The sequence below is a fragment of the Asparagus officinalis genome, chromosome 6 (assembly GCF_001876935.1).
Source record: "Asparagus officinalis chromosome 6, Aspof.V1, whole genome shotgun sequence".
NCBI classification, from domain to species: Eukaryota; Viridiplantae; Streptophyta; class Magnoliopsida; order Asparagales; family Asparagaceae; genus Asparagus; species Asparagus officinalis.
Window position 1 is genome coordinate 47,745,384 of NC_033799.1, and position 27,472 is coordinate 47,772,855.

At 34.8% G+C, this 27,472-nt stretch overlaps 1 protein-coding gene across 2 annotated transcripts; it reads right to left on the bottom strand.

Annotated features, from left to right (window-relative positions):
* LOC109844436 (anthranilate synthase beta subunit 1, chloroplastic-like) lies at window positions 466–25,099 on the bottom strand. 2 transcript variants are annotated; one of them, XM_020413457.1, is made up of 9 exons: window positions 24,961–25,099; window positions 24,738–24,849; window positions 24,493–24,650; window positions 11,898–11,968; window positions 11,721–11,758; window positions 11,527–11,637; window positions 11,347–11,446; window positions 10,244–10,379; window positions 466–823 (listed from the first exon to the last, which is right to left on the bottom strand). In XM_020413457.1, exons 2-9 carry the CDS (start codon window positions 24,844–24,846, stop codon window positions 719–721), a joined length of 828 nt encoding a protein of 275 aa, XP_020269046.1. In that variant the 5' UTR covers window positions 24,847–24,849; window positions 24,961–25,099; the 3' UTR covers window positions 466–718. The 2 variants fall into 2 exon arrangements, with proteins under 2 accessions (XP_020269046.1, XP_020269045.1); XM_020413456.1 differs by having other exon boundaries at window positions 24,738–25,099.

The window sequence follows — 27,472 nt, forward strand, 5'->3', positions numbered from 1 at the left end:
AAAAAAAAAAAAAAAAAAAAAACTAAATCACCTATGGAATGCTTACCTAGTCATTACGATATTAACCATGAGATGGTATATTAAGAGGCTCAAAAGGATACATCGAACTCTACCCAAGTCGTCGACCCAAATTGGTGGTCTTTCTACATGCATTTGTTTACCAAAACTATACAGATCGTGGATACAAGCACAACATGATTTAATTGTGTACATCTGCCATGGAAACATACTAACCAGTCCCCAAGTGTGAGGTAGTTCATCGTTCGCTGGAAATGAAAGAGACAAGCCACTCTCATACATTCTTCTCTACGGGTTCTAATGCAATCAATCAGAAATTAAAAATATATATAAGAAAAGAAGAAATCACATGTCATCTAGTTCTGTTTTGATCAAAACGACAAGCTTGAAAACTGACTAAAGAAAGAGAAGGGAAAAGCAAGAAGGCAAAAACTTCATTTGAGATTATTAAAACACACTAGTTATAGCCATGCCCTTATGCTAGTGAAGGTCCAGTTTTTGACTAACAAGTTGATAAGAAAAGGCATTCTTTTTCTGATAAAATTACATATAATCAACTAGGGTTATTGTGCTACAGAAGATTATGACCAACAGATGTTTTATTCTTTCACAACAAAACACAACATGTAGCCCCACGACAAATAAGGATAACCTTTCATTCACCTTGCGAGAAGTTTCTCTTGGATACAGCCTAAAATCTTCAGTGTTGAGATTTCATCTCGAATTTCTCAATGAGCTTGATGAAGTTTATTATTATTGTCTTGCCCTCTTTGGTTATGATGCTCTCTGGATGGAACTGTACTCCCTGCATCATCAAAAATTCTACAAATTAGTACACTACTTTTGACAAAAAAAAGACAGCTAAAAGGATTTAACAGACAAAGCAACTAGCCAAACAAAAAAGTTTAACAGAACATAAAAAAAAACATTCACAGAGATCGTTTCTTGGCATATGACTGTAGCCTGAAAGGCTACAAAATGCCTATGATGGCAACATTTACAGAGGGATTGCTTCTGTTGCAATAAAAGATTCAAAAGGGAGATCAATCTAAATATTAAGATGGTGTCAGCTGCTTAGGATAAGTTTTAATTCATCTGATTATTCAGCCCTCTGCCCACTAATATTCAACTAACATCAAGCATGTTCAAGTTAGGGCAGACTCTTCAAAGAAACAACTAATGGCGAGAGGACCCTGTCTGCTGATATATTTTAAGCTTGTGCAGTACGGAATAATTTTCTAATTTTCTCCTAGGCCAAGGCAAAGTTAGATGATAAGGGAAGATTGTCATATAAGCACCTTCGTTCTGTTTTTTTTCCTCTTTTATTTTATTTTATTTTATTTTATTTTATTGTTGGGGGGTGGGGTGGGGTGGGGTGGGAGAAAGAAATCTAACACGGCACTTAGGGCCCGTTTGGATAATGAAAGTATTGGAAGTAAGAAGTAGTTTATAAAAGTAACTTTCAAAACTAAGAAGTAGGAAGTAGTGGAAATACCATTTTGTTTGTTTGTTTCATATATTTTTAGAAGTAATAGAAGTAGAACTTCTTCCTCTTTATTTATTTATTTTTGTTTGGATAACATTTGAAAATATTACTAGGAAGTAATTAACACATGTTGCTTCCACAATTTCAAAGCCACGCCACGCCAGTTTCATGCCACTATGACCCCTCGCCACTTGAGAGCAAGAAGAATCCTCCAACCACATAGCTTCAAAATAATTGTTTACCTCTCATCTACGATGAGACTCCGGATGACCATAAATTCCAATGAATCTCCAATTTCCTCCTCCCTCGCTCCTTTGATGGTAACATCAACGTGGTATTTAGACAAAGAATTAATAGACAAACTATTCTTTTCATCCTAAAGAAAAGCTGACCGACGATCATCACAAATTACTATAAAATAATTGTTACAATTAAGAGTAATTTTATCAATGAAAAGTTGTTAGAAGTAGCTAATAAAGGAAATATTAATAAAAAAATTATTTATTTCCTAATTAACATGCATTTCAACTACTTCCGAGCTACTTCTGAGTATTGAGGATTGGAAAAATATTTTGGAAAAGAATGATACGTAGGCGCCACATAAGCATTTAAGGAAGTATTGGAAGTAAGTTTTTCAGATAACCAAACACACTTTTTTGCTTGGAAGTAGCATCTACTTTTTTTACTTCAGCTACTTCATAATTACTTCCATGCAAACAAACAGGCCCTTAAATAGACCACTGGCAATTAAATAGACCACTGATTCCCTAAATGAACACAAATATTGTGATAGGTAACTGTACATAATTATATGGATTTCTAATATTCTATTATTAAGTGCAAATAAAGACTTATAAATATCCTATATTGTTATGTCCATAAACTTTATCCACATGGACAATGTCTTAGATAATATTAAAATTAGATCAAAATTAACTTTGAGACACAAATACACATAAATTGTCACTTGAAAAAACTAATCATGGTTTTCACATGCTCACGTAAACACATATTCATGCAAAACATATGAGTTTACACTCGAGCGTGAGAATGAATATCATGATGCACCACTTCGTTCAGTCAATGCATGATGCCTCCAGAAACTTTATTCTTTTGAGCTCATAAAAGCATCCTAATTTCCAAGGAGATGATAAAGTCATCAGGTTGGTAGCATCTCTTGTAACCATAAATTTGCAAATCTATACACAGATCAAATTGCAAAACATATTCATAGAGAAGCATTGGGTAAAGTTTAGAAATCAAAGCTGCCTGCACTTGTAAATGCTTTACAACATGAGAACCTAAATCTTGGGCTGGAATCAACTATGTAAACATAAGAGCAAATGAGAATACATGTGTACTTCTCTATTAAAAAACATGGATCCAATTAGAAAAAAGGAGAAGAGCAGAAATAGCTATAGGCCATGATCAGTAGAATCAATAATATTTTCTAATGCAGAAAAAAATTAGATTGAGGATGTCATCATGTGTAAGCAAGGTTTTAAATGTCAGATGTCGGGTTCATGTCGGACGGCTGAAATTCACGTCGGATAGCGAAAAACGGGAATATATCAGGGGATATGGACTAAATATCGGATTGCCATATTGGGTGGTGCGCATGTGTATAATATCATGTCCTAAATGTAATCTAAGCATTCCTAAATTCAATATAAGCATATACTTTATAAATTCTAGAGGCGGTGCTGGCGATGGGTGGATTCCGACGTCGTAAGGAGGCAGTACTTTATAAATTCTAGAGGCGGTGCTGGCGATGGGTGGATTCCGACGTCGTAAGGAGGCAGTGCCGCCGATTGGACGTCACAAGGAGGCAGTGTCGCCTTGTCGGGGCTCTTCTTCTTCTTCGTCTGCTCGGGGTCCTTCGGATAAGTCACCGACCACCCTCTTTTCTTTATCCCGACAACGGGATACCCTGTCGCTCTCGGGTTCAGTTGGGGTTCGGATTTCGGAACGCAACGAGAGATGGACGACGGGGGTCCGAGATGGAGATATGGGAATGGTGTCGTCGTTCACGAAAGGAGTGATCGGTTTCCAAATCCGCTACAGTCCTAATTTTTCTCTTTTCTTTCTATCGGGTTCATAATAAACCCTTAAACATGAGAATGGGTAAATCGGTCGATATGCCCGATATCACCCCGATATTTTCTGATTTAGCCCTGAAAACCGACATATGAGTTGAAAACGCTCATGTCGTGTCGCTCAAGCCCTCAAACCGACGTGTCGGATATGTCGACCGACATTTAAAACCTTGTGTGTAAGTGAGATGATTGAATCTCAGTAAGTGATTTAAAGGGGAATTACCCTAACTAAACTTCGTTTAGATTCATCCACATCACTGTATATAAGAGAATCCTCTCATTTAATATATGATGCCCAGTGGTCTCATTTATAGATAAAGACAGGTGTTGTGTTCTCCCACGCTCAATCTATCCATTCTGGTATATGACATTAATGTTATGCGAGGAATTTAAACATGCCTGGAAAAATCATGTCAAGTACTTTTAAATGAACCGCTACTGATAAGAGAAGTCAGTCACTCACACATAACAAGACAACATGTTCAGAGATGAAGCAGTTTATAGGCGAGAGATAATCGTGTGAGATTGACTTAACTTTTGCTTACGTATTATAATCATATACTAGGAAAATGAACCAGCAATGTTCATGGCCAATCAAGGGAATCTAGTTACTATGGGCATAATGGAAAATAGTACAGACTTTTACGGGGATTATAATTACATAAATGTGAGTCGAAAACTATAATTTTCCAAGACATATATCGAGGTAGATTTGTTAAGATCAATTGTTGTCGGATCTCTTGAAATCTCATTAGGAAAGGCCATGACTCTCATCTTTAAAAAATTACGACTTTTAGAATTAAATTAATATATGGTATGATCTTTTGAATTGTTAACTATATCCTAATTATTATCAGTACGTAATCTGAATAGCTTTCTGAGAAAAACACAACTTAAAATATCTTCTTACTTTCATATAATTTCAATCTTGAAATTATTTTATAAAAATTCAAAATTGTCATTAATTATTTGCTTCATAAATCCCCCATAAATTCTTGACCTAACATGCTACCAAAAGAATTGGATAAGGTGACAATAAACAAGTATTTGTTTTAGCCTTTTAGGATGGGAAACTTTCTTGTGCCACCAACTTGCGACTAACGTGATGACTACTGTGTCTTGTGTCAGAGAGACTAAAAAGAGAAGAAAAGAAAAAGGAGGCCACAGTTGAGCTCCGCCTTAGGAGCTGCTACAACCAACGCCTAACCGCTTGAGCGTAAAGAAGTAAGGTTCTAAACAGGCTTTCAAATATTGTGAAGTTCTAGTACAAGCTTTAGCCACACAGTCACTATGTAGGTCCACCTTGAGTAGCTTACCCTAACTTTTAAGAGTTAACTGAATCACTCATGATTGTTTAGGCATTTACATGGACTTAAACTTCTACTTCTTGCTTTTCATTAGAAGAGTCTCATGTCATGACTTTGCCGCTAGGTGGTCTAGGCACTGGACCTAACATCTAGAGCCTAAGCAGGAGTCTAGACGGGGCCCAGGCGATTCTCCTTTTTTTAATTACAATAATTGATAATAAATATCATCGTTGTAAAAAGCTTAGGTGTCGAACTGATGCCTAGGAAAATTTCTTTCTTCATTTTAGCGATGACGGAGATTTTAAAAGTCGGAGAAGGTAGAGAAAGTGTTCATAGTTGGAGGCTTGAGGAGGTTGGAGGGCGTGGAGGCTGCAATGAAGGATATCAAATCAAGGCCTGAAGGGGGTAGTTCACATAAACAGATGACATAAGCAGACAACGCTCTCCTAGGCGCTTCCAAAACCTAGGTGGGTAGTCCAGATACCGCCTAGGTGCTAGGCAGGCGGCCTACATACCGCCTACGCCTAGGCATACGCTTAGGACCCGTTGGTTTGACAGAAATATCGGAAGTAGAAAATAGATCAAAGAAGTAAGTTGTAAATTTATGAAGTAGGAACTAGTGGAACTGGAAGTAGTATTTTTTTTGTTTGTTTCACATATTATTTAAAGTAGTGGAAATAGTAATTATTATTCTTCAATCTCTTTATTTATTTGGATAGAAATAAAAAGTTGTTAGGAAGTAACTAATAAAAAAAATGTTAATAAGAAAAATTAGTTATTTCCTAATTAATATGTATTTCACTTACTTCCTAATTACTTTCGGGTCTTGAGGGGTGGAAAAATATTTTGAAAGTAAGGATGACATGTAGGCGTCACATCAGCGTTTAAGAAAATATTGGAATAAGTTTTTCGAAGAAACAAATTTTTTTTTTGCTTGGAAGTAGCAAAAGCTACTTCATAATTACTTCTGTGCAAACAAACAGACCCTTAGGCGGTCTAGACGGAGGCTTTTTAAAACATTGCACTTTGCCAAGTGAATTTTCCATACAATAAATATGAGATCAAGCAAATCATTACTATGACAACCTCTGATTTCAAAAGTGATCGAAGAGTTTGATCTTATGAAAACTATGAAGCGTAGCTCCCGAGTCAATATCTGACACATGGTGTAAACAGTTAAAAGACACTTGCCTGATATTTATCACACTTCAATGCTATAACAAAATTCAAGAGACCAAAGATTGTGTCTGAGTTAGTGCTAGGCTATTTGATACGGGTGTATCTTCTTCCTTGTATCGGGAGCTTAGTCATCCTCATAGGAGTTTGAGGATAGATATTTCTCATGATATCTTGAGAATAGTAGCGTGGACGAAGTTGTTGAAGGCAGCAAAGGCGGTCAAAAACAAGAAGACAACAGAAATCAGGAACTGACACTCAGGTGCTGGTCGATCGACCGGACCAAACTGGTCGGTCGACCGATTTTATGCACGTTACAGGGTGATTTTGGTGTGCTCAGGCCGGTCGATCGCGACATCTCTATGATTGACCGGAAGCAGGGTTCGATCGACCAAAGTTTTCTTCCGGGGTCGACTGATTACAGGGTAGCGCCAAGATGGTTTTTTCACCTCTGGCCGGTCGATCGGATCGGGTTTCCAGCTCCAATTGGGACTCTGTTTTGACGTAGTTTCCTGATTTGTTTGGACTGGTTATTTACAAGATTGTCATCCACGTTGTTAGGAATATAAATACGATTGTTTTAGAGCTTCTAAAGAATCAGATTGTATTCTTAAAGGAGATTGAGAGAAGAGAAATTCTAATCAAGTGATTACGGTTTAGAGAGAATAGAGAGTTTGTTTTTTATTCTAGTGAGATTGTGAGGGTAAGATTTTGTAATCTTTGATTCTTCATAATCTAGAGAAGATATTTTTCTTCACCAATTGAATTGTTCTTGTGTTTTCTATCGTCTTCTTCTCAACCAACTTTTGGTAATTCTGTGATCAATGGTGTTCACACGGCGACTCGTATCAGGTTAGTATCAGAGCAAATCAGATCTTGTGAAAAAGGGGGAATCTTGTGTATGATCCTTACTCGATCGCAATACAAGAAGCTAGGCGAGATCTTTATCTTTGGAAGAAGTCCAGAAATCAATGAAGAAGAAGATGATCAAAGGGGATAATTCAGTAAGACTTAATGCATTAGAAAAGCAGGTCGAGGCAATCAGTTCGACACTTACCAAACTCGTAGATCTCATCCAAGGAGGCGACAAGAAGATCGAATCTCCGTCGGGGTCAAAGAAGAGACCTGTAGAATTTGATGGGGAGGATGAGAATTCAGATTCAAACGAGGTCGAAGACGTTAAGATTGTTCCACGTGAAGGGGTAAGGGTTCTTACCAGAATTTAAAAATAGACTTCAAGATGAAAATTCATGTCTATGATGGGAGTGTCAATGTCGAGAGGTTTGGTGATTGGATCGAGCGGATGTTGACATATTTTACCCTCTATGGATATTCATCCAAGGAGAAGATCGTGTTCGCGACTTTGAAGATTTCAATGCATGCATTGACATGATAAAAATCCAACTGTAAACAGGAGAGGAAGGCGGTGTCGTAGAATAAGTTCAAGGAGCTACTGAGAAAGCAGTTCTACCTAGTGGGATTCCTTAAGGAGCGTTAGTACAGGTGGTACAGTTTGCGTCAAAGAGTTAATCAAACCGTTCAAGAATACACGACTGAGTTTCAGCAACAGGTGATGGTCCTCAACATTACGACGGAGGAGTACTCGGTCTTTATGAAGTATATGACGGGATTGAGCGATTACATCCGGAAGGAGATGAAGTTATTCACGGTCAAATCCATTGCAGAAGCGAGCATGAAGACTATTGCCATTGAGGGAAAACAAAAGAAGAGCAATGAGTCCAAAGGAGAGGCTAAACAAGTTAGAAGCGAATCTAGTGGTTCTCAATCTAAGGAGGAGAAGAAGAAGGGTGATCCAGGAAAAACAGGGTTGATTTGTAGCCATTGCGAGAAGACAGGACATATAACTGATTGGTGCTAGGAAAAGTATTATCATCTCAAGCCAAGAGGGTTGAAGGAGGAGAAAAAACATATGTGATAGCTCAGGGTCCGAAAGAAGTTTCCGGAATGACAGAACCTAATAACAGTCTCAATCTTATGACGAGAAAACAGGCCACGAGGGAGGACGACCCTAGAGAACAGCTCTTTGTTCTTAAGTTGCAAGTCATGATCAGTTTGGTAGATATCATAGTTGATCCAGGCAGCAAGAAGAATTTAATATCCAAAGTCTTGGTTCAGAAGCTGGGTCTGAAGACAGTCAAGCATCCAAAGTCCTATCCATTAGGGTGGATTCAGAAAAAGCCGGGATTAAGTGTAGTTGATTAATGCATTTTCAGATTTACGCTCCATGAGTCGTATATTGATGAGGTCACGTGCGACGTAGTTCCATTGGATGTTTGTCAGGTTATACTAGACAATCCCTATTTGTGGGATAGATACGCAATCTACGAGAGGCGGACTCAGAAGAACACATTCACCAAATATGGTGAAAAATTCATATTTCGTTCGGCTTCTTTTTCAAAGGAGACAAACTTAGGGACGGTAACACGAGCGAAGAGGCTAGTGAATATAAGTAAGAAGTTTGTATCGTTGTGTATTAGATCTTATGAGGAGTCACTAAAAGTGGGTTGCAAATTAGAGTGGAAGGTGACTATGACGAGACACGAAACGAAGGATTCGTTTCGATCGGACGTCAAGACCAGATTCCTAGCAAGGCTACGTGGTTTAGAAAAGAATGAGGGGCTTAAGAGTTCCCTCAGCTAACGTTCTAACTTGAACGGGACTTCAAGTTCCTAAAGTAGAGAGCCATGATACGGGTGTCTTTTTCTTTGCTTCGGGAGCTTAGCGATCCTCATAGGAGTTTGATGATAGATGATTCTCATGATATTTTGAGAATATAAGCGTGGACGAAGTCGTTGTAGACGGCAAATACGGTCAAAAATAAGAAGACAACAAAAATCAGGAACTAGCACTCAGGCGTTGGTCGGTCAACCGATTTCATACACGTTACAGGGTTATTTTGGTGTGCTCTGGCCGGTTGACCGCGACATCTCAGTCGGTCGACCAGAAGCAGGGTTCGGTCGACCGAAGTTTTCTTCCGGTCGACCGATTACAGGGTAGCGCCAAGATGACTTTTACCCCTCTCTGGCCGGTCGACCGCGGCATCTATGCTAGTCGACCGGATCGGGTTTCCAGCTCCAATTGGAACTCCATTTTGACGTAGTTTTCTGATTTGTTTGGACTGGTTATTTGGACTGGTTATTTACAAGATTACCATCCACGTTGTTAGGGATATAAATAGGATTGTTTTAGGGTTTCTAAGGAATCAAATTGTATTCTTAAAGGAGATTGAGAGAAGAGAAATTCTAATCAAGTGATTAGGGTTTAAAGAAAATAGAGAGTTTGTTCTTTATTCTAATGAGATTGTGAGGGTGAGATTTTGTAATCTTTGATTCTTCATAATCTAGAGAAGATATTTTTCTTCGCATATTGAATTGTTCTTGTATTTTCTATCGTCTTCTTCTCAACCCACCTTAGGTAATTCTGCGACCAAGGGTGCTCGCACGGCGACTCGTATCATTGCTAGCTTTCAAAATTCTGAAATTCTGTCTCAAACACGACAAAATATGCCCATTGAGTATACATGTGAAAGGATCCTTTACATAAGACGGTGTGCCATGTAAAAAATTTAAATAAAAAGAAGAAATAAAAAGACCCTCCCATGGCATCGAGGGCTAAATCCCGAGCTTTAGATGATCATAAATATCCTGCAGCTGAAGTAAATATTTTTGTGAGAAAATGATGTACCAGAATTCATTCCATAACTTATTGTTGTGTGGCCTCGTAACGTAATATGTATTTCAATTAGAAAAGGTTTTTGCAAATTTTAGTTCTCAGCTATGCATATTAGTCAACCAGTAAAAATAATCGGATCAGCAAATCAAGATATAAAGATAAAATGAAGAACAAGCCTCCCATGCTATCAAAGTTAGGAGCAAGCTTCCTCTATTTAATTGAGTCCTGCAAAAAACTCCTAAAATCTATGGCATTGGAAGGCAACCCTTTTTGATATTATCCAAATTTTACCAAAAAAAGGACCCTTTTCTATTTAAGATTACCCCTATAATAGGTTGATTTTCTGCCAAATCAAACATAGGGGTTTCCTGCAAAACCAGACAAAATAAAGGAGATTTCTCTAAAATTCAATAGAATATGGGGTCACTACCAAGCCTCAGAGACAAGAGTGTCTCTAGTTCATGTACCTGGATATGCCTATACTTCTTGTGTTGAGCAGCCATTACTAAGCCATCTTCTGTCCAAGCTGTAATCTCAAGAACATCATGAGGGAAACTCTCCTTATCAATGACAAGGCTATGATATCTACCAGCAACAAAAGGACTGTGACAATAAATAAAAGTGTCAATAGTATTTGTATTATCAGTTAAAGATGGATGCACAATCCAAAAATGTTGTTAACAACACGGAGTTGTTGCAGCAATATGGAAGATATTTTCCATCTTAATAATGTCATATTTTACTCCTGTTGTCATTTAAACTTGTTTCTAACCATAACTATGTCATGATATGTAATATAACAGTCAAGGGCGTATAGTGTCATCAAGTATATAACTAATAGAAATATATGTCTATGTACGTACTATGCAAACGTAAAGTATATATGGATGAACATGTGTTTTTTGCCCATGTGCCTCCCTGTGTCGTATTGGTTAACATTTCTTGTGCCTCATGCCCTAAACCACCAGGATACTCTTCATACCAATGTCAATGTCCAGATAATACCAAGTGCTGGGTAGCAAATGCTCTGCTAGTTAAATCCAGTGAGATGAAAGATCATTTTCAAAATTCACGAGTGAATAGATGAATTGCAAGGATCCACGTCCTGTCATTTCTGTTGATGTACTGGTTTCTGAATCATTTATTTCCTGATTATGATTAAGATAGGTGTCAGGTTCCAATGGAATATCATGAACTGTGCAGGATCCTTTATATGTTCTCATGGAGAGGAAATCTGATACTAGATATAGAACTCTGTGCATGTAATCTGAATGCATGCTTGCATGACCTTATATGCTAACAGTGGCACTACATGAAGTTAAACAGGAACGCATATATATAAGTTAATATGAACATCAATTCTTATATAGGACAATATGAAAAACAATATGAAAAACAAAATGAAAAATGAAGGATAAGACAAACTTTATGATTGTAAAAAATGTAAAACTAGTAAGCAAAAGGGAAATTGGTGAAGATACTTTCTCTGCTAACAATCAATCAAGAAACCATCCTCTGAAAGAAGTGCATTGCTGTGGTAAACGTTGAAATGTAGCGTGGACAATCTTACTTTGATAAGCCACTAAATAAGCTGTCTTCTTGATTTTCATCATAGTACACAATGCCATGTTTGCCATGCACAACACCTGAAGGAGCACGCACAATTTTTCCTGCAGTTCAGTGAGCTTTAAGCTTAGTCATTTATATTACAGATTTAAGATTGCAACCTGGACAGAGACACCACACAAACCTCCGAAAGCTTCCCCAATGCATTGCAAGCCCATGCAAACTCCAAATAGGGGTATAGAAGGCCCAAGTTCCAAAACAGTTTGCAATGATATCCCTGAATCTTGAGGTGCACCTAGATGACAAAGGACAACAATGCTTATTGCCACTGTAACGTGAAGAAAGTATCTTCATCTTCATGTATGATCAAACACTTACCGGGTCCTGGAGAAATAAGTACACCCCTCGGATTTTTCCTGTACGAAAAAGTCCAGATTTCTAAATTAAGCAAAACAAATGTACAGTAATCTGATTCTGAGGTCTGTATTAACCCAATTAATGAGTCTATCAAACAAATAATTTTTTTTAAGTTTACAGCCAAACATGATGATTTACCTTTTCAGTTCTTCCACCGTGAGTTCATCGTTACGGTATACTTCAAAATTAGCCCCAATCTCTCCCATGTACTTCATGTAGGATGGACAGAGTTAGAATCCAGATAGCTTGGATTTGTATCCATAATCACAAGTAAGAAGTTAAGGTCGAATTTGGTTGGTTCAAATGAGTATCGTATTCCTTCATGTTATTTTTAACATTCAAAGTTTAGTTTATTTAAACATCCTAATACATAAATATTAGAGAACATGAAAATAGACGTTATATTGGGAAAAATTATCAATGTCCATTATAAACTGAAAATTACAAAAATTAACAATGTCCATCATAAACTGAAATTTAAAGTTTGCAGACATTTACTTCTCTGCAACCAGAAACAAGAGCATCAACAAATAATAAAAATTCTTTACACATGAAGACACGTTAATGAATGTTCTTAATACTATTTAAGGAAGATGTGATTTTTACCTAGGAGGTGTTAGTCAATCGGGACAATTTCATGCGAATAAGGATAATTGTTAGAGTGGAACAATATTTGCTAGTGGGATATTTAAGTGGAATAATTAGGAACAATTTTGTGAAGTGGGATATTTTAATAAAATGATGTTGGATAATTTTTGATGTATATTCATGCATTTTGATGATATGAATACTATATATGTATTTTAACCTTATTATTATTGGTTGAAATTGTTTACTAGAATGTTGATTACTACATCACTTTTGGTTATACTATAAGATATTGGCAATTATTATTATATATGTTGTAGTTTTTTTGTTTTTTTAATTATTATAGTACAAGTCTAAAAATTCCACATTTTCCTTCGTTTTTTGCTCTCCGAGATCTCTTGCCCTCATCTCTCAATTTTGTTTTTTTAATAAATTATGGATCTGTACTTTATTTACTTTTAAATTAATTATTGGATTATAATATTTGGTAAAGTAAGAAAATATCATAGATGACTAAGGGGAGACGAGATCCAATTTGATGGCATGATCTAATGATGTGACGACCGTGAAGGAAAGAGGTAAACACAAATATAATAAATATAAAAAATTAAAAATATGAAAATAAAAAGGAGAATTCTACTTTTTTACCACCTAGTTTCAAACTAAAACTTGGGATAATTTGAGAGAGTAGAACTCTCATTTTTGTATAGAAAAATAAAAAAGGTGGGATAATTGTATAAAATTACCCAATTATCCCAGTTCTAATTTTGTTACAGATGTAAATAACTAACACTGTAAAATTTTGTTCTAATTTTAGTTCTACTTGGCTAATACAATAAAATTATATCCCAAAAATTATCCTAGTTCTAGTTTTGAGTACTATTTGACTAACCCTACCTTAGAGAAAAACTATAATATGGAGACAAGCAAGTCTGGCATCTCTGCTTCTTATTTGTGTAAATTTGTTAATGATGGAGTAATTCTTGTAGATTTGAAATGAAGCCCTAATTTGAATTTAATGTATAAAAGATATTTGTAATTGCCAATTTTCTTCTTCGTATCTTCAGAAGCATAAGCAACAATGAACCCATTCCTAAACTTTTGGGTGTCACCTTATACCAAATGAAAAGAGTATCCATAACGTTGGAAAGAGGCCATCCAAATCCACTTCAAGTACATAAATAAATAATTAACTATTATACAATCTCCTTTTATCATGGAGGATGATCTCTACATGTCTGTAGGTTTCCAAGAAAAAAACACCCCAGTTGCTCCATAACAAGGCAATTAGACGTTTACGAGTTTCTCTAGATAAAATATGTCAGATTTACACCTTATGCATATCAACCTTATTCTCCAGCAATAATTTGTCCAGATCCTCTATTATGGCCTCCTGAGCTTCTTTGAGATCATCCATTAGGTCAATATTGAAAATTCTTCTCTAGATGCGAAGGCTTTGTTCTCATCCAAGTTCCTCTAGAAAACAATACATTTTTCTTCTCTACGTCCTCTCCTTCAACTCCTTCAATACTGTGAGAAGATGCGAAGGCTTTGTTCTCATCCAAGTTCCTCTAGAAAATAATACATTTTTCTTCTCTACGTCCTCTCCTTCAACTCCTTCAATACTGTCACAGATAATAATACGGTCATGCCTAAACTTCTTTTCCCTTATCATCGGTCTACTAGAGTAGGAAACTTCATCTCTATGTGATCAGGGGTGGATCCATAAACTTCAGCCACTGGGGGCAAGACTATAAGTTAACTAATATATAGTATTTTTACCAAAAATATTAGACACGCCATTACTAACTATGAGTGTCTATTTTTAAAAAAAAATCTAAGGGCCTAAGCGATCAAGGGGTAAAACAGTGCAAGGAAAAATTGATACAGGGGTTTAACACAAACTAGTATATCGACATGTGCAAATACACGTGCAAGTAACAATAAGTTTTTATCTAAACAATTCACTGCCTTTCATGTCAATTATATTATTTATCATTTAATGTGTACACATGGAATTTCTACTAAAAATGCACAATGCATAATGTAAATGTTTAAATTAATAAAATAAGTAAAATAATATATACTTTAAACATCATTTCCATATAAGAATAAATGTAAAATATTTTTAATACATCACTGACAAAACTATTTACAAAATTGTGTATGCGATTAGAGTAAACATATTATTGTAGACTTTACATAAAAGGTAATCTAATTTGAATGGATTTTAGAAAAGAAGTGATGTAATTATTCATTAAATTAGTAGGATGCTAAGCAACCAATTAGTTAAAAAAGAAAAAGAAATAAGATTTTGTGGTAAGGTTCAAAAAGTTTGCTCTCTTGTGGAGTTGGAGCAAAATTAATGATTGAGGTGATATTTACACATGCATTTAGAAATTTACAAAAAAACATAAGGATAGCTACATTGGAGCGACTTGAGTATAGAAGTAAAAACTATATGTGTTTAACAAGTATGTTAAAAGTTACACCCATTTAACAAAGTAAACTCTATCTTATATCTACAGAAATTTATAAGTGAAAGAAGTAGATGTGTAACTAAAGGGTGATAATAGCATGATATAGATACATTTCATGGGGGTTAGTAGGGGCAATTGCCCCCACTGCCCCTAGTGTAGATCCACAACATGTGACATCGTGATATGATCACAGCTAGTCTTGGTGTGACTATCTCTAAACTATTGCATAGTTATCAAATGCAGTACCTATCACCATGAACTTTACCTGGGTTATCACCTATCTTGGGATGACTCCGGCCACAAACAAGAAGATAACTCTAAGGCTTTGGCAATTAGGAGAAAGTGTCTTCATCTTTCGCTTTGCTTTTCAAGTGGTCTCTAAATGTTTTCAATATCAAATGTCGAGAAAAAATCAAACGGTCAAAATCCATATTAGGTTGTAGATATCGAGTAAATATTAGGGATATATAGTAAATATCGGAGTGCTACATCAGATGATGTGCATATGTCATACAATATCCTAAAAATGTTATCTAAACATACTTACGAAATCTAAGCATACAAAAATATAACTAAGATATGTTTAGGATTACTACAATTGTAGAAACTTACTTTCAGAAAAGAGCCTACTAAGATTTGCTAAAAACGGTAGAAGGATGGAATTTATGTTAAAAGAACATTAGAGAAATTTTGCAAAATTATATTGTTTCGCGACAAAATATATAAGACATATCGATTGATATATCAACCCTGTCGAGACATATCATCCAAAAGTTTTCTAAAGCTAGCAAAGGATATTAAGACCATATCATTTTGTGGTAAACCTTATAAAAGGATACATCGGCTGATAATTAGCTATATTGGAGATGTTTAAAACAAGGAAAAATTGCATTTGGACACCTTAGAAATAGAAATCCAAACAATATTAGTCTACCACCTTTTGGAAAAGCATAAATCCCTTACAAGCCAAAGCAATCATGCGTCTGACCCCCTAGTGCCCATGTGAACTTTTGAAAATTCACAAAATACACTCCAATGTCTCATGTGAACTAACCCTCTCCGTTCCCTCTCATTTTCCTCTCCTTTTTCCTCTCTCATCTCTCCCATGAACTCATTGAACTTGATCTCTTTTTTCTCTATTCTCTTCTTTTTCCCCTCTTTTTTTCCTTCATCTCTCCTATAGACCCTTGAACCAACCCTCCCATGAACCTAAGAACCCATTCTTCACCGAGTGATAATGGGATGCAAATGAAGGTGTAAGGACGATATGAATGGAGAGTAGAGTGGGGACAAGAGCACATAAGAAGACAAAGGGGAGGGGAGGAGAGATAGATCTGAGGGGAAAGGTATGGTTTAGGAAGGAGGATAAAGAGAGAAACTTGTTTTTACTTTATATTTTTATTTATAAAAACCGTTAGAGGAGGCGACTGGAGAACAGAGGGGAAGAGATAAACGGTGAAGGGAAGATGTGGTAGTTGAGAAAGGAGGAGAAAAAGAGAGATTTGTATTTTTATGTTGCTATTCAAGAATCATTATCATTGTTTATAGCATTATTACTCTTTATACATATTATGTTATGTTTGGAATAAAATTATTACATTTGTTCATAAAATTGTTATATATATTTAATAATTTTTACCTTTTACGTTTGATCCGGTCCATATTATAAAATGTCAAATTTTGTTCATAAATTATTAACTCTATTCATAACATTGTTACTTTTGTTGATTAAGGTGTTACCTTTTTATGTTTCAAGCAAGAGTATGCTATAAATTATTATTTTTATTCATAAGTTGTTACATTTTTTTAAACAAGAAAAATTAGTTTGAGTGATGTCGCAAAATTAGTGAGAAAAATTCCAAAAAATGATGGTTAATACATTTAGTTAAAAATGCATCACATATACATTTAATATACCAAACTACAAAATAAAGTGGTTTAAAATCAATACAGTTGAATATTTTGGGCGTAGAAGAAATTTTTGTAGTGGAAGGTTTAAAGATTTATTGGAGTAAAACCTTGAGTTTATCTTCAAAAAAAATTCCAAATAGAAGTGGGTCTAAAAGGAGGATAAAAATTATAGGATTATAAACGCAAAAAATTTCATCTACAGTTTTAGATGTAACGGCATTAGTACAAAAACGAAAAAGAAATAATGTTTTAAACATTTGGTTTAAAAATAATTGTATTTTAACTACTTAGAATAAAACATACCACGTTATAGAAAAACAAATTATAATTTACACCATATATCAAAATGTTGAAAGACAATGTGAGTTTAATTGTTTAAAATTAATTCGGTGGATGTTCCTTATTCTAAAAATGATTTTGGAAGTGGATGTTTGGATTTATAGGAAAGATCCCTTTTGAAAGTGGGTTGGTGTAAAAAAAAATGAGGTTAAGGCTTTGAATTTATAGTTAAAAAACCATTTCCTTTATTGTACTACATCACTATTCTTTCCCAACATTTACCAACAGTTTCGTCACCAATTTTCTACCATTCATATCTCATCGACCCCACAAATTTCTGTGACCAACAGGAGCGAACTGAAAGTGTATTTAAGGGTGAAAGCACTTTTTTTAGCAAGTGAGAAAATGATCCACATTACTATGCATGTGAAATACAACGTTTGTTTGCAAAAATAAGTTCTCACTGAAACTAAAAAGTAAGAATGATGTGACAATGTCCTTTTATTTATTTATTTAAAATTAACTTTCTAATCTTCAGAAAAATAATTAAATCACCTCTTGCATTACAAACTTGTTTTTAACAAAATATATAATGCATCTTAAATAGTAAGCGGATATATTGCATTTTTTGCAGGCTTTGAATCAGGGCAGAAAAGTTTTTGTTCTATAACTACAAAGATTTTTATTGAACAATGATTAACTTACTTATTTGGTGGTCATACCAGTGTCTACGAATTGTAGAAAACAAATGGTTTTAGAAAGAAAATGATAAGAGGAAAAAATGGTACAGAGGTAGAAAAGAATATAGAAAAGGGCATGGATCAAATGATAGCTTAGAGAATATAAGAAGTGATTATTACCGCTAAATTTAAAAAAATGAAATATATTAATAAGTATAGTTCTTTATTTGAGTGGCCCCACTTTTCTCACTTTTATCTTACTTCAGCACTTTTTTAGGAAAACTTAAACTTGCATTATATTTGATATGGATTTTTTTCACATTTCACATTCACAACCACTTTCAATTAAACAAATACCAAAAGTGTTAAAATCATTTTACTTTCACACTTTCGATCTTCACTTTCGTACAAACAAACATCCCCACATCTCAACTTAAAGGTGAAAAAGTGAGTGAGCACAAGACTAAGACAACGGTTCTCCAAATCGCTTTTCAAGCAAGCATATCCATTGCAAATAAATCTTTTAAAATTGAATCTTATTTTTTTGTCTTTATTATAAATTTCAGTATCATAACTTTTTTGAGTACTTTTAGCTTTTAATGTATCAATAAACAGTAGCTAGCTAGAGTATTTGGAGTTGGTTAACTGTAGCAAACTACAAATAAACAATAGCTCACTATAGTGGTTCTTCCAAAAACTTTAGTAGATAATTCATTGCTATAAACAATGATGAATGATTGATGGGTACTTTGAATTGAGTGCAGCTACAACAGATAGATAATGACAAAGAAAGAAAAGACTAATGGAGCAAGGAGAAGCAAAGTAGAGGAGAGTACATGGTGGAGGAGGAGATAGACGATGATGATGATGAAATGGAGGCAAGAGAGGAGATGTCACGACAAAGGAGAATAGATGATTGAAAAGAGGTGGGATAAGTTGCAACAAAGGAGGGGGTGTATAGAAACAAAGGCTAGGGTGGGAGGAGAGGTGGAGGAGGATGAGAGGGGGTGAAAGAAACGGGCAGTCGAAAAGGACATACAGTGGCAATGAAAGAGGAGAGGGGACAGTGGAAGAAAAAGGCAACGAAGGAGGAAAGGCAATAACGACAGAGAAGAAGGAGAGGGGGTCGTGGAGGAATGGGGTGGTGGAGGAAGAAAAGCGGCGGCAGTGAAGGAGGACAAAGAGGAGAGGGGTGGTGGAGGATAGAGAGATAGAGGAAGAAATGCAGCGACAGAGGAGGAAAGGCGGCGATAGAGAAAGAAGAGAGGTGAAGGCGGAGGAAAAGGCAGCAATGGAGAAGGAGAGAGTATAAGAGAGGGAGAGAGTATGAGAGAGGGAGAGAATATGAGATTGGTTGAATATAAGGTTGAAGGTAATTTCGAAAACATATAGTTTAGAGAAGTTTTTTACTTGCCCAAAAAGGTCAAGGTTGTTCAAATTCTCATTTTCAACGAGCCAAATATAATTTCCCCCCAAACAATGCTCCCTCTCTTTTTAGAGCACTTCGCAATTGAGACTTGAGCAATGTGTAGTGTTGGGAAACCCCGATAAGAGATCATGTCTAGTGTTTGGGTGTTCTTTTCGGTCATAATTAGACTTCTTGGAAATTTATCGCAGCAATATCTACTTTCCATCTTTAGGTATCGGGCACGCATCAATGAGATTTATTTGATACAGAAAGACCAGCTAGCCAACAGTTTTCATGCAAAATTGCACACCATTATAAAAAGGCTATTGTTGGGTGTCATTATTCGTATCGCACATTGGGTGCCAAATATACACGTGCATATTATTGGATTTATTTTCTATATGTCTTCGCCTAACAAAGGGTTTTTATGCCTTTGAGGAAGATTGGCAGTATCGACAATTATGAAGGGTTAACTCAAAATATCCTAATCACGTTAATCAATCAGCTAGACAATAATTATCAGCCCTAAATCGCATATTGTTACCTCTATTGATGTGTGGCTCATTGTATTGTAGTCTTCGCCTTTATCGTGTTGCTGCATTCCACTCAAATGTCATGCTTCTAGCTTGATGTAAGTTTCAAACCTAAAAGATCGACTTCGATCTTACCTACCATGCCACTCTAAGGTTGCACCCTGACCTCAAGCCAATGTCTTATCTTTAGGATGACGTGAACAATTGAATGTCTACACTTACGTAGGTTAGACTATAGGTCATCATTCAACCTAAATCAGTAAGCCTTCTTGCTATGGTATTGTGTGTGCATATGCTCCAAATGTGTCTTTCAGAAATAGCTTAGATGGAAATGCCTAACCACTAATCAGATGGGTGTAAATATAAACATTTTTAAATAAAAGACACTATTTTCTTTCCTCTTTATAAGTGAAATGATACTCCATTCCTATGTTCAAATTTAATACAAAAGATTTAGTTTGTTAATCAATTTATTTTAGTGAGTAAAAGGAAAAAAAACGGACAATATTATATAATTGTTCAAACTTCCTCATCCATTGATCGTGAACATCTAATGTCGATTAGAAAATGCCAAAGCACATTATGTTTATGTGCATAACTTACATCAATGCACATGGCAAATATGAAGTTTTACTTTCTATTCGGCATTGAGAATAGCATAGTCAAAGTAACACACTGTTAGTTGCACCTAGGGCGTGTTCAGCAACTGGAAAGTAAATAGAAAATAGAAAGTGAAGTGAATCGCTTTCTATTTGCAGTTTTTTGTTTAGCAATCGAAAAGTGAAAATGTGGAAAGTTGAGGTGGCAGATGACGTGGCATCTATTTAATTAATTTATCTTTATTTGGTTTATATGGCAATAAGATAGTGAAAAATAGTCAATTTTAAACTGTCGTTAGCAAATACAAAGTTAAATAGCAATATATGGCAACTATTGTAAGCCAATATTATCTTAAAAATCATATCATATCATACTCCCTTTAAAAGAGGGAGTTGTGGAAAAACTTTCCAATGACTATATTACCCCTATTCTCTTTTGATATTACATTCTAATACTAAGTAAACTAAATTAATTATCATTAATAATTTATATTATATGTCACTTTAAGTATGCATAATTTGAGCCCTAGAACTTCCAACGTTATTATAAAACTTTACATCATATTAATTATTACTAATGTATAATAATATATTAATAGATAATTGCATGTCAATAAAGTATTTATTGAAAGAGTAGAAAACATAGAATTGTCCTAAAACTATATCATGAAACTTATATAAAAAAATTACAAAGAGCATTTCTATGTTTAGGTAACAAGACAGAAGGTTAAACATTAAATTTTAGAAAACATTAGGATATTTAAGCGCATCAAGATACGTTATCTAAAATTTAAAAAAAAAGTGCAGCAAGATACAAGTAGAGGCATATAAGTATAATTTTGATAAACTACAAGGTATTTAAGTTTAGTTAAGCTTACAAAAGATTTGAAACATTTGTTATCCACAAACAATAGTATATGATCACATTGATAAATAATATTCATCATACAATAAGAGGCCAAATGCTTAGCTTATATTTATGTAATAGAAGAGATGTGGAAAAATTAAAACATCATATTTTGAATGAGTCTCAAGATTTTGAATTATTTCCTGGAATTATATACTTTGCTTAGAAAACTTTAGAAGAGGCTTTTGAAAGACTACTACAAAGTGTTGGACATCAAATAAATATTGAAAAAAAATAAAATCCATGATATCGGGTTGCAAAAATCAGGGATATGTGTGTAATACTGGGTGTCATATGAGATAATACTCATACATAACATGATGTTATAATATGTAATTTAACATATTAATGAATTTTAAACATAAAAATTTGCATCAAGATATGTGCTTAAGATTTGTGAGAGCTTAGAGTGGAGAGATTTAGGAAAAGAATTATAGCCTTTGTGAGTTTTGCGGGTTTCGATTTTGTTTTCCAAACACGATCCAAACCCCAGCCCACAATCAAATTAAAAATAACATGATTTTCTCGATATCTTCAAAGGGATATATCGACCATATTTTCGATAACAGTCGATATATCAAAAAATCAACAAATAAAAGATATTATATAAAATATTACTGAGATAAAGTCTTTTAACCCGATACATTGGCCTATATAGCAATATATTGGTCGATATTTAATAGAATGCTTATAAGAGCAAATATGTAAAAGTTATTTAGATATTAGTTCCTTGATTTTAAATATCCAATGATTCTCACAAATTTTTGAAATTACTCATAATTTTAGAGACTAATATTAAATTATTAAAAATTTGAGCGACAATTATAAATAAACCATATTTAAAAGAAGTGTTAATTTTTTTAAATAAACTCTCAACTATGAGAATTGTCTTAAAAACCCACTCAACTGACTCAATTTGACAAAACCCCCTCACTATGCGGGGTGTTATAGATAACTCCTCTCAATTTTTGTATAATTTTAGAAAACACATCTCAACTATAGCATATCTCATGAAAACTCCCCTAATCTTTTACAACTCTATCAACAAACCCCTTTAATATAGTAACTTCGATATGTGACTTGGGTAAAATACCCTCTTTACGAAAGTAATTTTAATTAAAAAGAAATCCTCAACCGATAATAAAAGGATCACAACCAATTTACAATTCGCTTTCCCTCTATATCACCTCTTTTATCTGGCAAAAGCCAATGTAATTCTTTTATGATTGATTGATATTTTAGTCTTTTCAAGTTAAGTACTTGTCACATAATAGATAAGACTCAATGATGTTAGTTTTGAGAGGTTAGGTTTAAGTGAGAAAAATTCATTGGGGTTAAATCAAATTTTTTTAAGTTGAGATAGATTATCTACAAAACACCCAAAAATTGATGGAGATTTGCTCGATCTTAAATAGTTTGTTGGGGAGGTTCCATGCCCTCCATAGTTGAGGGAGAGTGTTCTAAAATTAACTCTTAAACAAATGCACAACTTAAGGCACATGTGATATCAATTTTATAAGAGTGGACTTTATAGCAAATCTATCACTCAATGAACTGGTTTGGGTTATTTATCCTTAAATTTATCCAGACATCAACTCTAAAAATCTTTTACTATAAGAATCTCTAAGAAAATTTTAATATTTATTTGGAATGGGTATACGATCCTTCTGATTCCCCTTGTATTTCATGATTTGTAATAAATTATTTGACAAAGTAAATTAAGTTATTATTTTATATTGTTCACATTCTTATAAGTTTATGAAGCTCATAGTTTGCATATGAGTATTATTGTAGATATTGTATTCTTCTAACTCCTTAAACTAAATTTTTAGATGTTGTTTGACATTGGATAGATATGAATTATTTTGTTAAAATACAATCAATATGAGTGTATAATATGTACAAATCATTCTTAGACTATATTTTATTATTTTCTGAAATTAGGGAGTAATTGTTTCGATAGATCAATTAGTAGTTGGAAGATGTAAAAAGAGTACAACATCAGATTTTGGAATTGATCACATAATTTATATTTTCTTTCTTGATTGAATTTGTACATTTTAACTTAGAATATTCTAAAAAAAAATTCTTGAATATCTAAAATACTCAATCGCCAGATAAACAACATGTGGAAGTAAAAAATAGGTGGAAGTGATTTTTTTTATAACTGGACAAAATCCTTAATGACTAGATAAAACCTACCATTTTTCTTAATGAATTCAAGAATTTATTTTTTATTAATAATAATAGGTTTTTCCGTATTGATCCCTTACATCATTAATATTTTGAAATTATACATTCAAATTACTAATTAATCTTAAATAATTAATATTGTAAGGATTTAAACATCACTATTTTTCTGGAAGACAAAATGTTAAAATCACACATGGAAATATCTAAAAAAATTAATATATTATGATAATCATAAAGTTTTTACAACTATGTTATAGTAAATAAATAAATTTAAAGTAAATAATTATAATATTTGACCACGTACAGTGCACGTGCATTCTACCTAGTCCATGAAGAAATATACATAATTGAACTAAAGTCAAAGAACAATGAATTAATTTTCTAGACCACGTATTTAAAGAGCTTTGTAGAATTCTAATGATGCTCAAGTACTATTATTTCAATGCATTTGAGGTGCTTTGCGTAGTATTTTATTTGATCTTGGTATTGTCGATTTCTAATGATGCTAAACCATGAGAACAGAGTTTCTCATATGTTAGGCTCTTCTTTAAAAGTAGTAAACTTATATAGGAAGGTGTATGTGGATGCAATCATGTATTATATTTCACTGAAGTCCAAAAGTGAAGGCCATTATGAAATCTCGTATACAATGTAGTTGGATGAGAAAAGATGCAATCCAAAGAAGAACGAGGAGATTAAAATAATTTAAATAAAGACAACCAATTTGAAAAGTGGAAGATGTAAAAGTTAATAAAATATTATTTCCTTGCTCCCTTCACTTTTCATCTACTTGCTCCATTTTTTGAAGAAAATAAAAATGACTAAAAAGCTGATGCGACACCTTTGACTTTCGAATTACTTTCCACTCACATTCCATGTGCCAAACAAGGAAAAAAAGGGTAAATGGAGTCACTTTCTAAAATTTATCTCACTTTCCATTTACTTTCCCGTTGCCAAACACGCCGTTAGTTATACTCTTTTATATGTGAATGGATGGGTATCAATTTCACCGGGGACGTGCGCAGGGCTATGTTCATAATATTTATGCTTTTATGAAACAATAGATGGAAAATGAACATATTAAAGAAATTGATCGTTTCACGAATAAACATAGAGAAGTACAAGAAATTCAAGGGGAAAAAAGGAGTAGCAAACCTGACAAAGATTGTAAGTGAAGCTATCATAATTATCAACCACAACGATCGGTTTCTTGTTTCCATCTCTCCTCTCCTCAACCGAAACCGCAGCCTCCTCCACAGCAGCGACAGCCACCGCCAATCCTCTCCCAAGCTTCCAACTTCGACGCCCAAAACCTAATAATAATAATAAATTTTATAAAAAAAAAATCAGCAAAAAGAAGCGTAAATCAGTGAAAGCAGCGGTACAGTGATTGAACTCACTCAGATCGATGGGCGCTGTGTTGAATGACGAGATTTGGCGCGGGTTAGCTAGGGTTTTGGGAGAAAGGCGAGGCTTTGGGATTGTGGGGAGCGAGAGAAGAGAGGCCATTGGCTAGGTTTGGGAAAAAGAGGGGATTCGATGAGAGAGAGAGAGAGATGAGAATGGGTGAACTACGCAGTACATATGAGAAAGCCGGGGCCTCTGGGAGAGGGTCATTGTTACCAGCGAGCGATGTTTCGGGCGCTACGATCTCGCGGGAGGATGCACTCGCTTCTGCCTTTTATGGGAATTGGACGCAGGTGCTTCTCCTCCTGGGATTTTGGGGATCTGATGAGTAAGCTCGATGTATGCATTCCTTTTGGCCATGTTTGGTTTGAAGGAAAGTAAAGCAAAGGAAATGAAAAGAAGGTATAATAGAAACTATCTTTTTTTTGTTTGGTCTGATAGAAAATCCCATATATTCTCAGTTTTCTTCCCCTTTCCCAACTCAAGCGGAGCGAAAATGAGAGAGAGGGAGAGAAAATCTCACCCGACGTCTCCTTCAAAATTCCCGACTCCATCTCCGACCTCGTCGACTCCCAACTTTTTCTCCTCCACCCCCAAAACCCTCTCCTCTCTCCTCCCTCCTTCAACCCGACCCCCAAAACCCTAGCTCTCCTCAATCCAAAGCCTAGGGTTTCCAAAATGCCACTGCCTCCTCCCAAATCCCTCTCGCTTCAGCACCTCCCCGGGCTACAATCCACCTTACTCGATCTCGTCGCGACCCCGCCGTCTACGTGGACATCGGCGATCACGAGCAACCTGCTAATATTTCTCGTCGGGTCGCCGGTTGTCGTGTCGGGGCTCTCGGCGACGGGGATCGAAGCTGCTCTGGCGTTAGGGATCTTGACATGGAGGGCTTTGGGGGGTTCTGGATTCTTGCTCGTCGCTACTTATTTCGTTATAGTAAGCTTATGGCATTTCTTTGATACGTTTGATAATGGCAGTTGTTGTAAAATTTTTGAGAGGTAGAATCTTGATATGATGATGTTAGGGTTCGTTTACTCCCACACGGTCAAATTGTTATACGAAGATTTGGATTTCATTGAAATCTTGATTGGTGCTTAGGCGTATAATCTAGATTCTGAAATCCTCATGATACGTTGTGGCCTATGAAACTAGTAGTTCTTCTAAACTAAATTATAAATACAACAAGTTCAAGATAATGTGAAGAAAGAGTGCAGAAACAGTGAACCCCACAGCTCTACTGTCTGGAGAAAGGAAATGAAATGTAGAAGTAACTGATTTGTTATGAGAAAAAACAAAACAAGAAGAGAAAGAAAATAGGGAAAATTACATTTGACGTTCATATTCAGATGAAGCAGACAGTTTCAAGGCTTCTATATGATATAAGTAATAACTCTGATGTTCTTTATTTTTTGGGACAAAGGAAAGAATAGAAAAGGAAACCGGACTAAAGAACAATAAACCTAGATGAAACACGCCCAAGGTTGTTTGCCTCAACAAACTCACAAGGGATTCAGGAGCCGTGCGAGTGATAATCGGGTTGGCATGATCAAAAGTCAAGGCAAAGCTGAGCAAATGCATCTGCAACTCTGATGTTCTTGAATCAATTGTTTAAAGGAGAAGATAAGGGATTATAGAATTACATTTGAAGTCATAGTAAATGGAATCACGTTGTCCATCGTGTGCCACTTTTCCTGGATTTCCTCAAGGAAATTATAGAAGTATTTAACATCGTCTATAAACCTCAGATATGTCTTATTTATGTAGAATGGATTGATAGATACATGGAAGGTGTATATTTGTTCTATTTGTGAAGAATGTAAAACGTATCAAAGTTGTTGGTAGATAAGTATTGGCTTCAATAGGTAAAAGTTTTAAAATCCGACACAGAAAAAAGCTTTAGGAATTCTAAAGGGCCTGAGTGATATATCCAAATGCTACATTAATGTTCAAGTATTGGTCATTAAAAGTGAAAGAAAGAGGATCTAAAAAGTTTACAGTTTACAACTCTATTTATAGGAACAACCCTATTTAAATCTATAACCAATATAAAAGTTGAATTTATTCTTTGGGTATGCCTCTGAGACATAGCATCAGATGGATATCAATAAAATGTCATATTGAAGTGTGACGTAGCAAGAATGACAGCTTAGTATCAGTGGGATTCACTAGAATTTGCTTAGGTCAGAAGTGTTTGGTATAACTGGTGTATCGGGTGAGTATTAAAAAAATTTACTTGCCATTGAATGGTGCCCTCTTGGTCACTTTTACAATAGAGCCTATATAAAATTAGTGTTTAAATTATTTACTCATGTAAGCTTAAGCTATGTCATATTTGCCTCTCAGAATCACTTGATGCTTTTGTTGAAAAAACATGAAAATTTTTGTTTGAACTTCTACAATGTTTGTCTGTGGTGATAATAAGACAATTAAGGTTTGTCCAACGAGAACCTTTTTAAGTTCTAATGCTATTTCTAACTGAGAAAATACTTATAATACTTATGACATGACTTTGTTTTGAAAATCTATGTAGAATTAGTTATTACAAGACTGGTGAATATGTTCTTTATTTTTCTTTGATTTTTCTGGGAAATGGATTGAGTTGTTATTAAGGAAAGCTCCTAAATGCAATGTCTTTATCATCTCACCCTAAACGTGTTGTAGGCATATAAAATTGCTTATAGGTCCCTTAACACGGCTCAACACGAACTAATGAACCATCGGACGA

What these genes read in the sequence shown, in the direction of transcription:
- LOC109844436 (XM_020413457.1), bottom strand. Translation starts at nt 24,846, where the DNA reads ATGGCCTCTCTTCTCTCGCTCCCCACAATCCCAAAGCCTCGCCTTTCT. An exon ending in CACAGCGCCCATCGATCTGA is followed by an intron (nt 24,651 to 24,737) that starts GTGAGTTCAATC and finishes TATTATTATTAG; the next exon opens with GTTTTGGGCGTCGAAGTTGG. An exon ending in AGAAGTATAGGCATATCCAG is followed by an intron (nt 824 to 10,243) that starts GTACATGAACTA and finishes TTGATGATGCAG; the next exon opens with GGAGTACAGTTCCATCCAGA.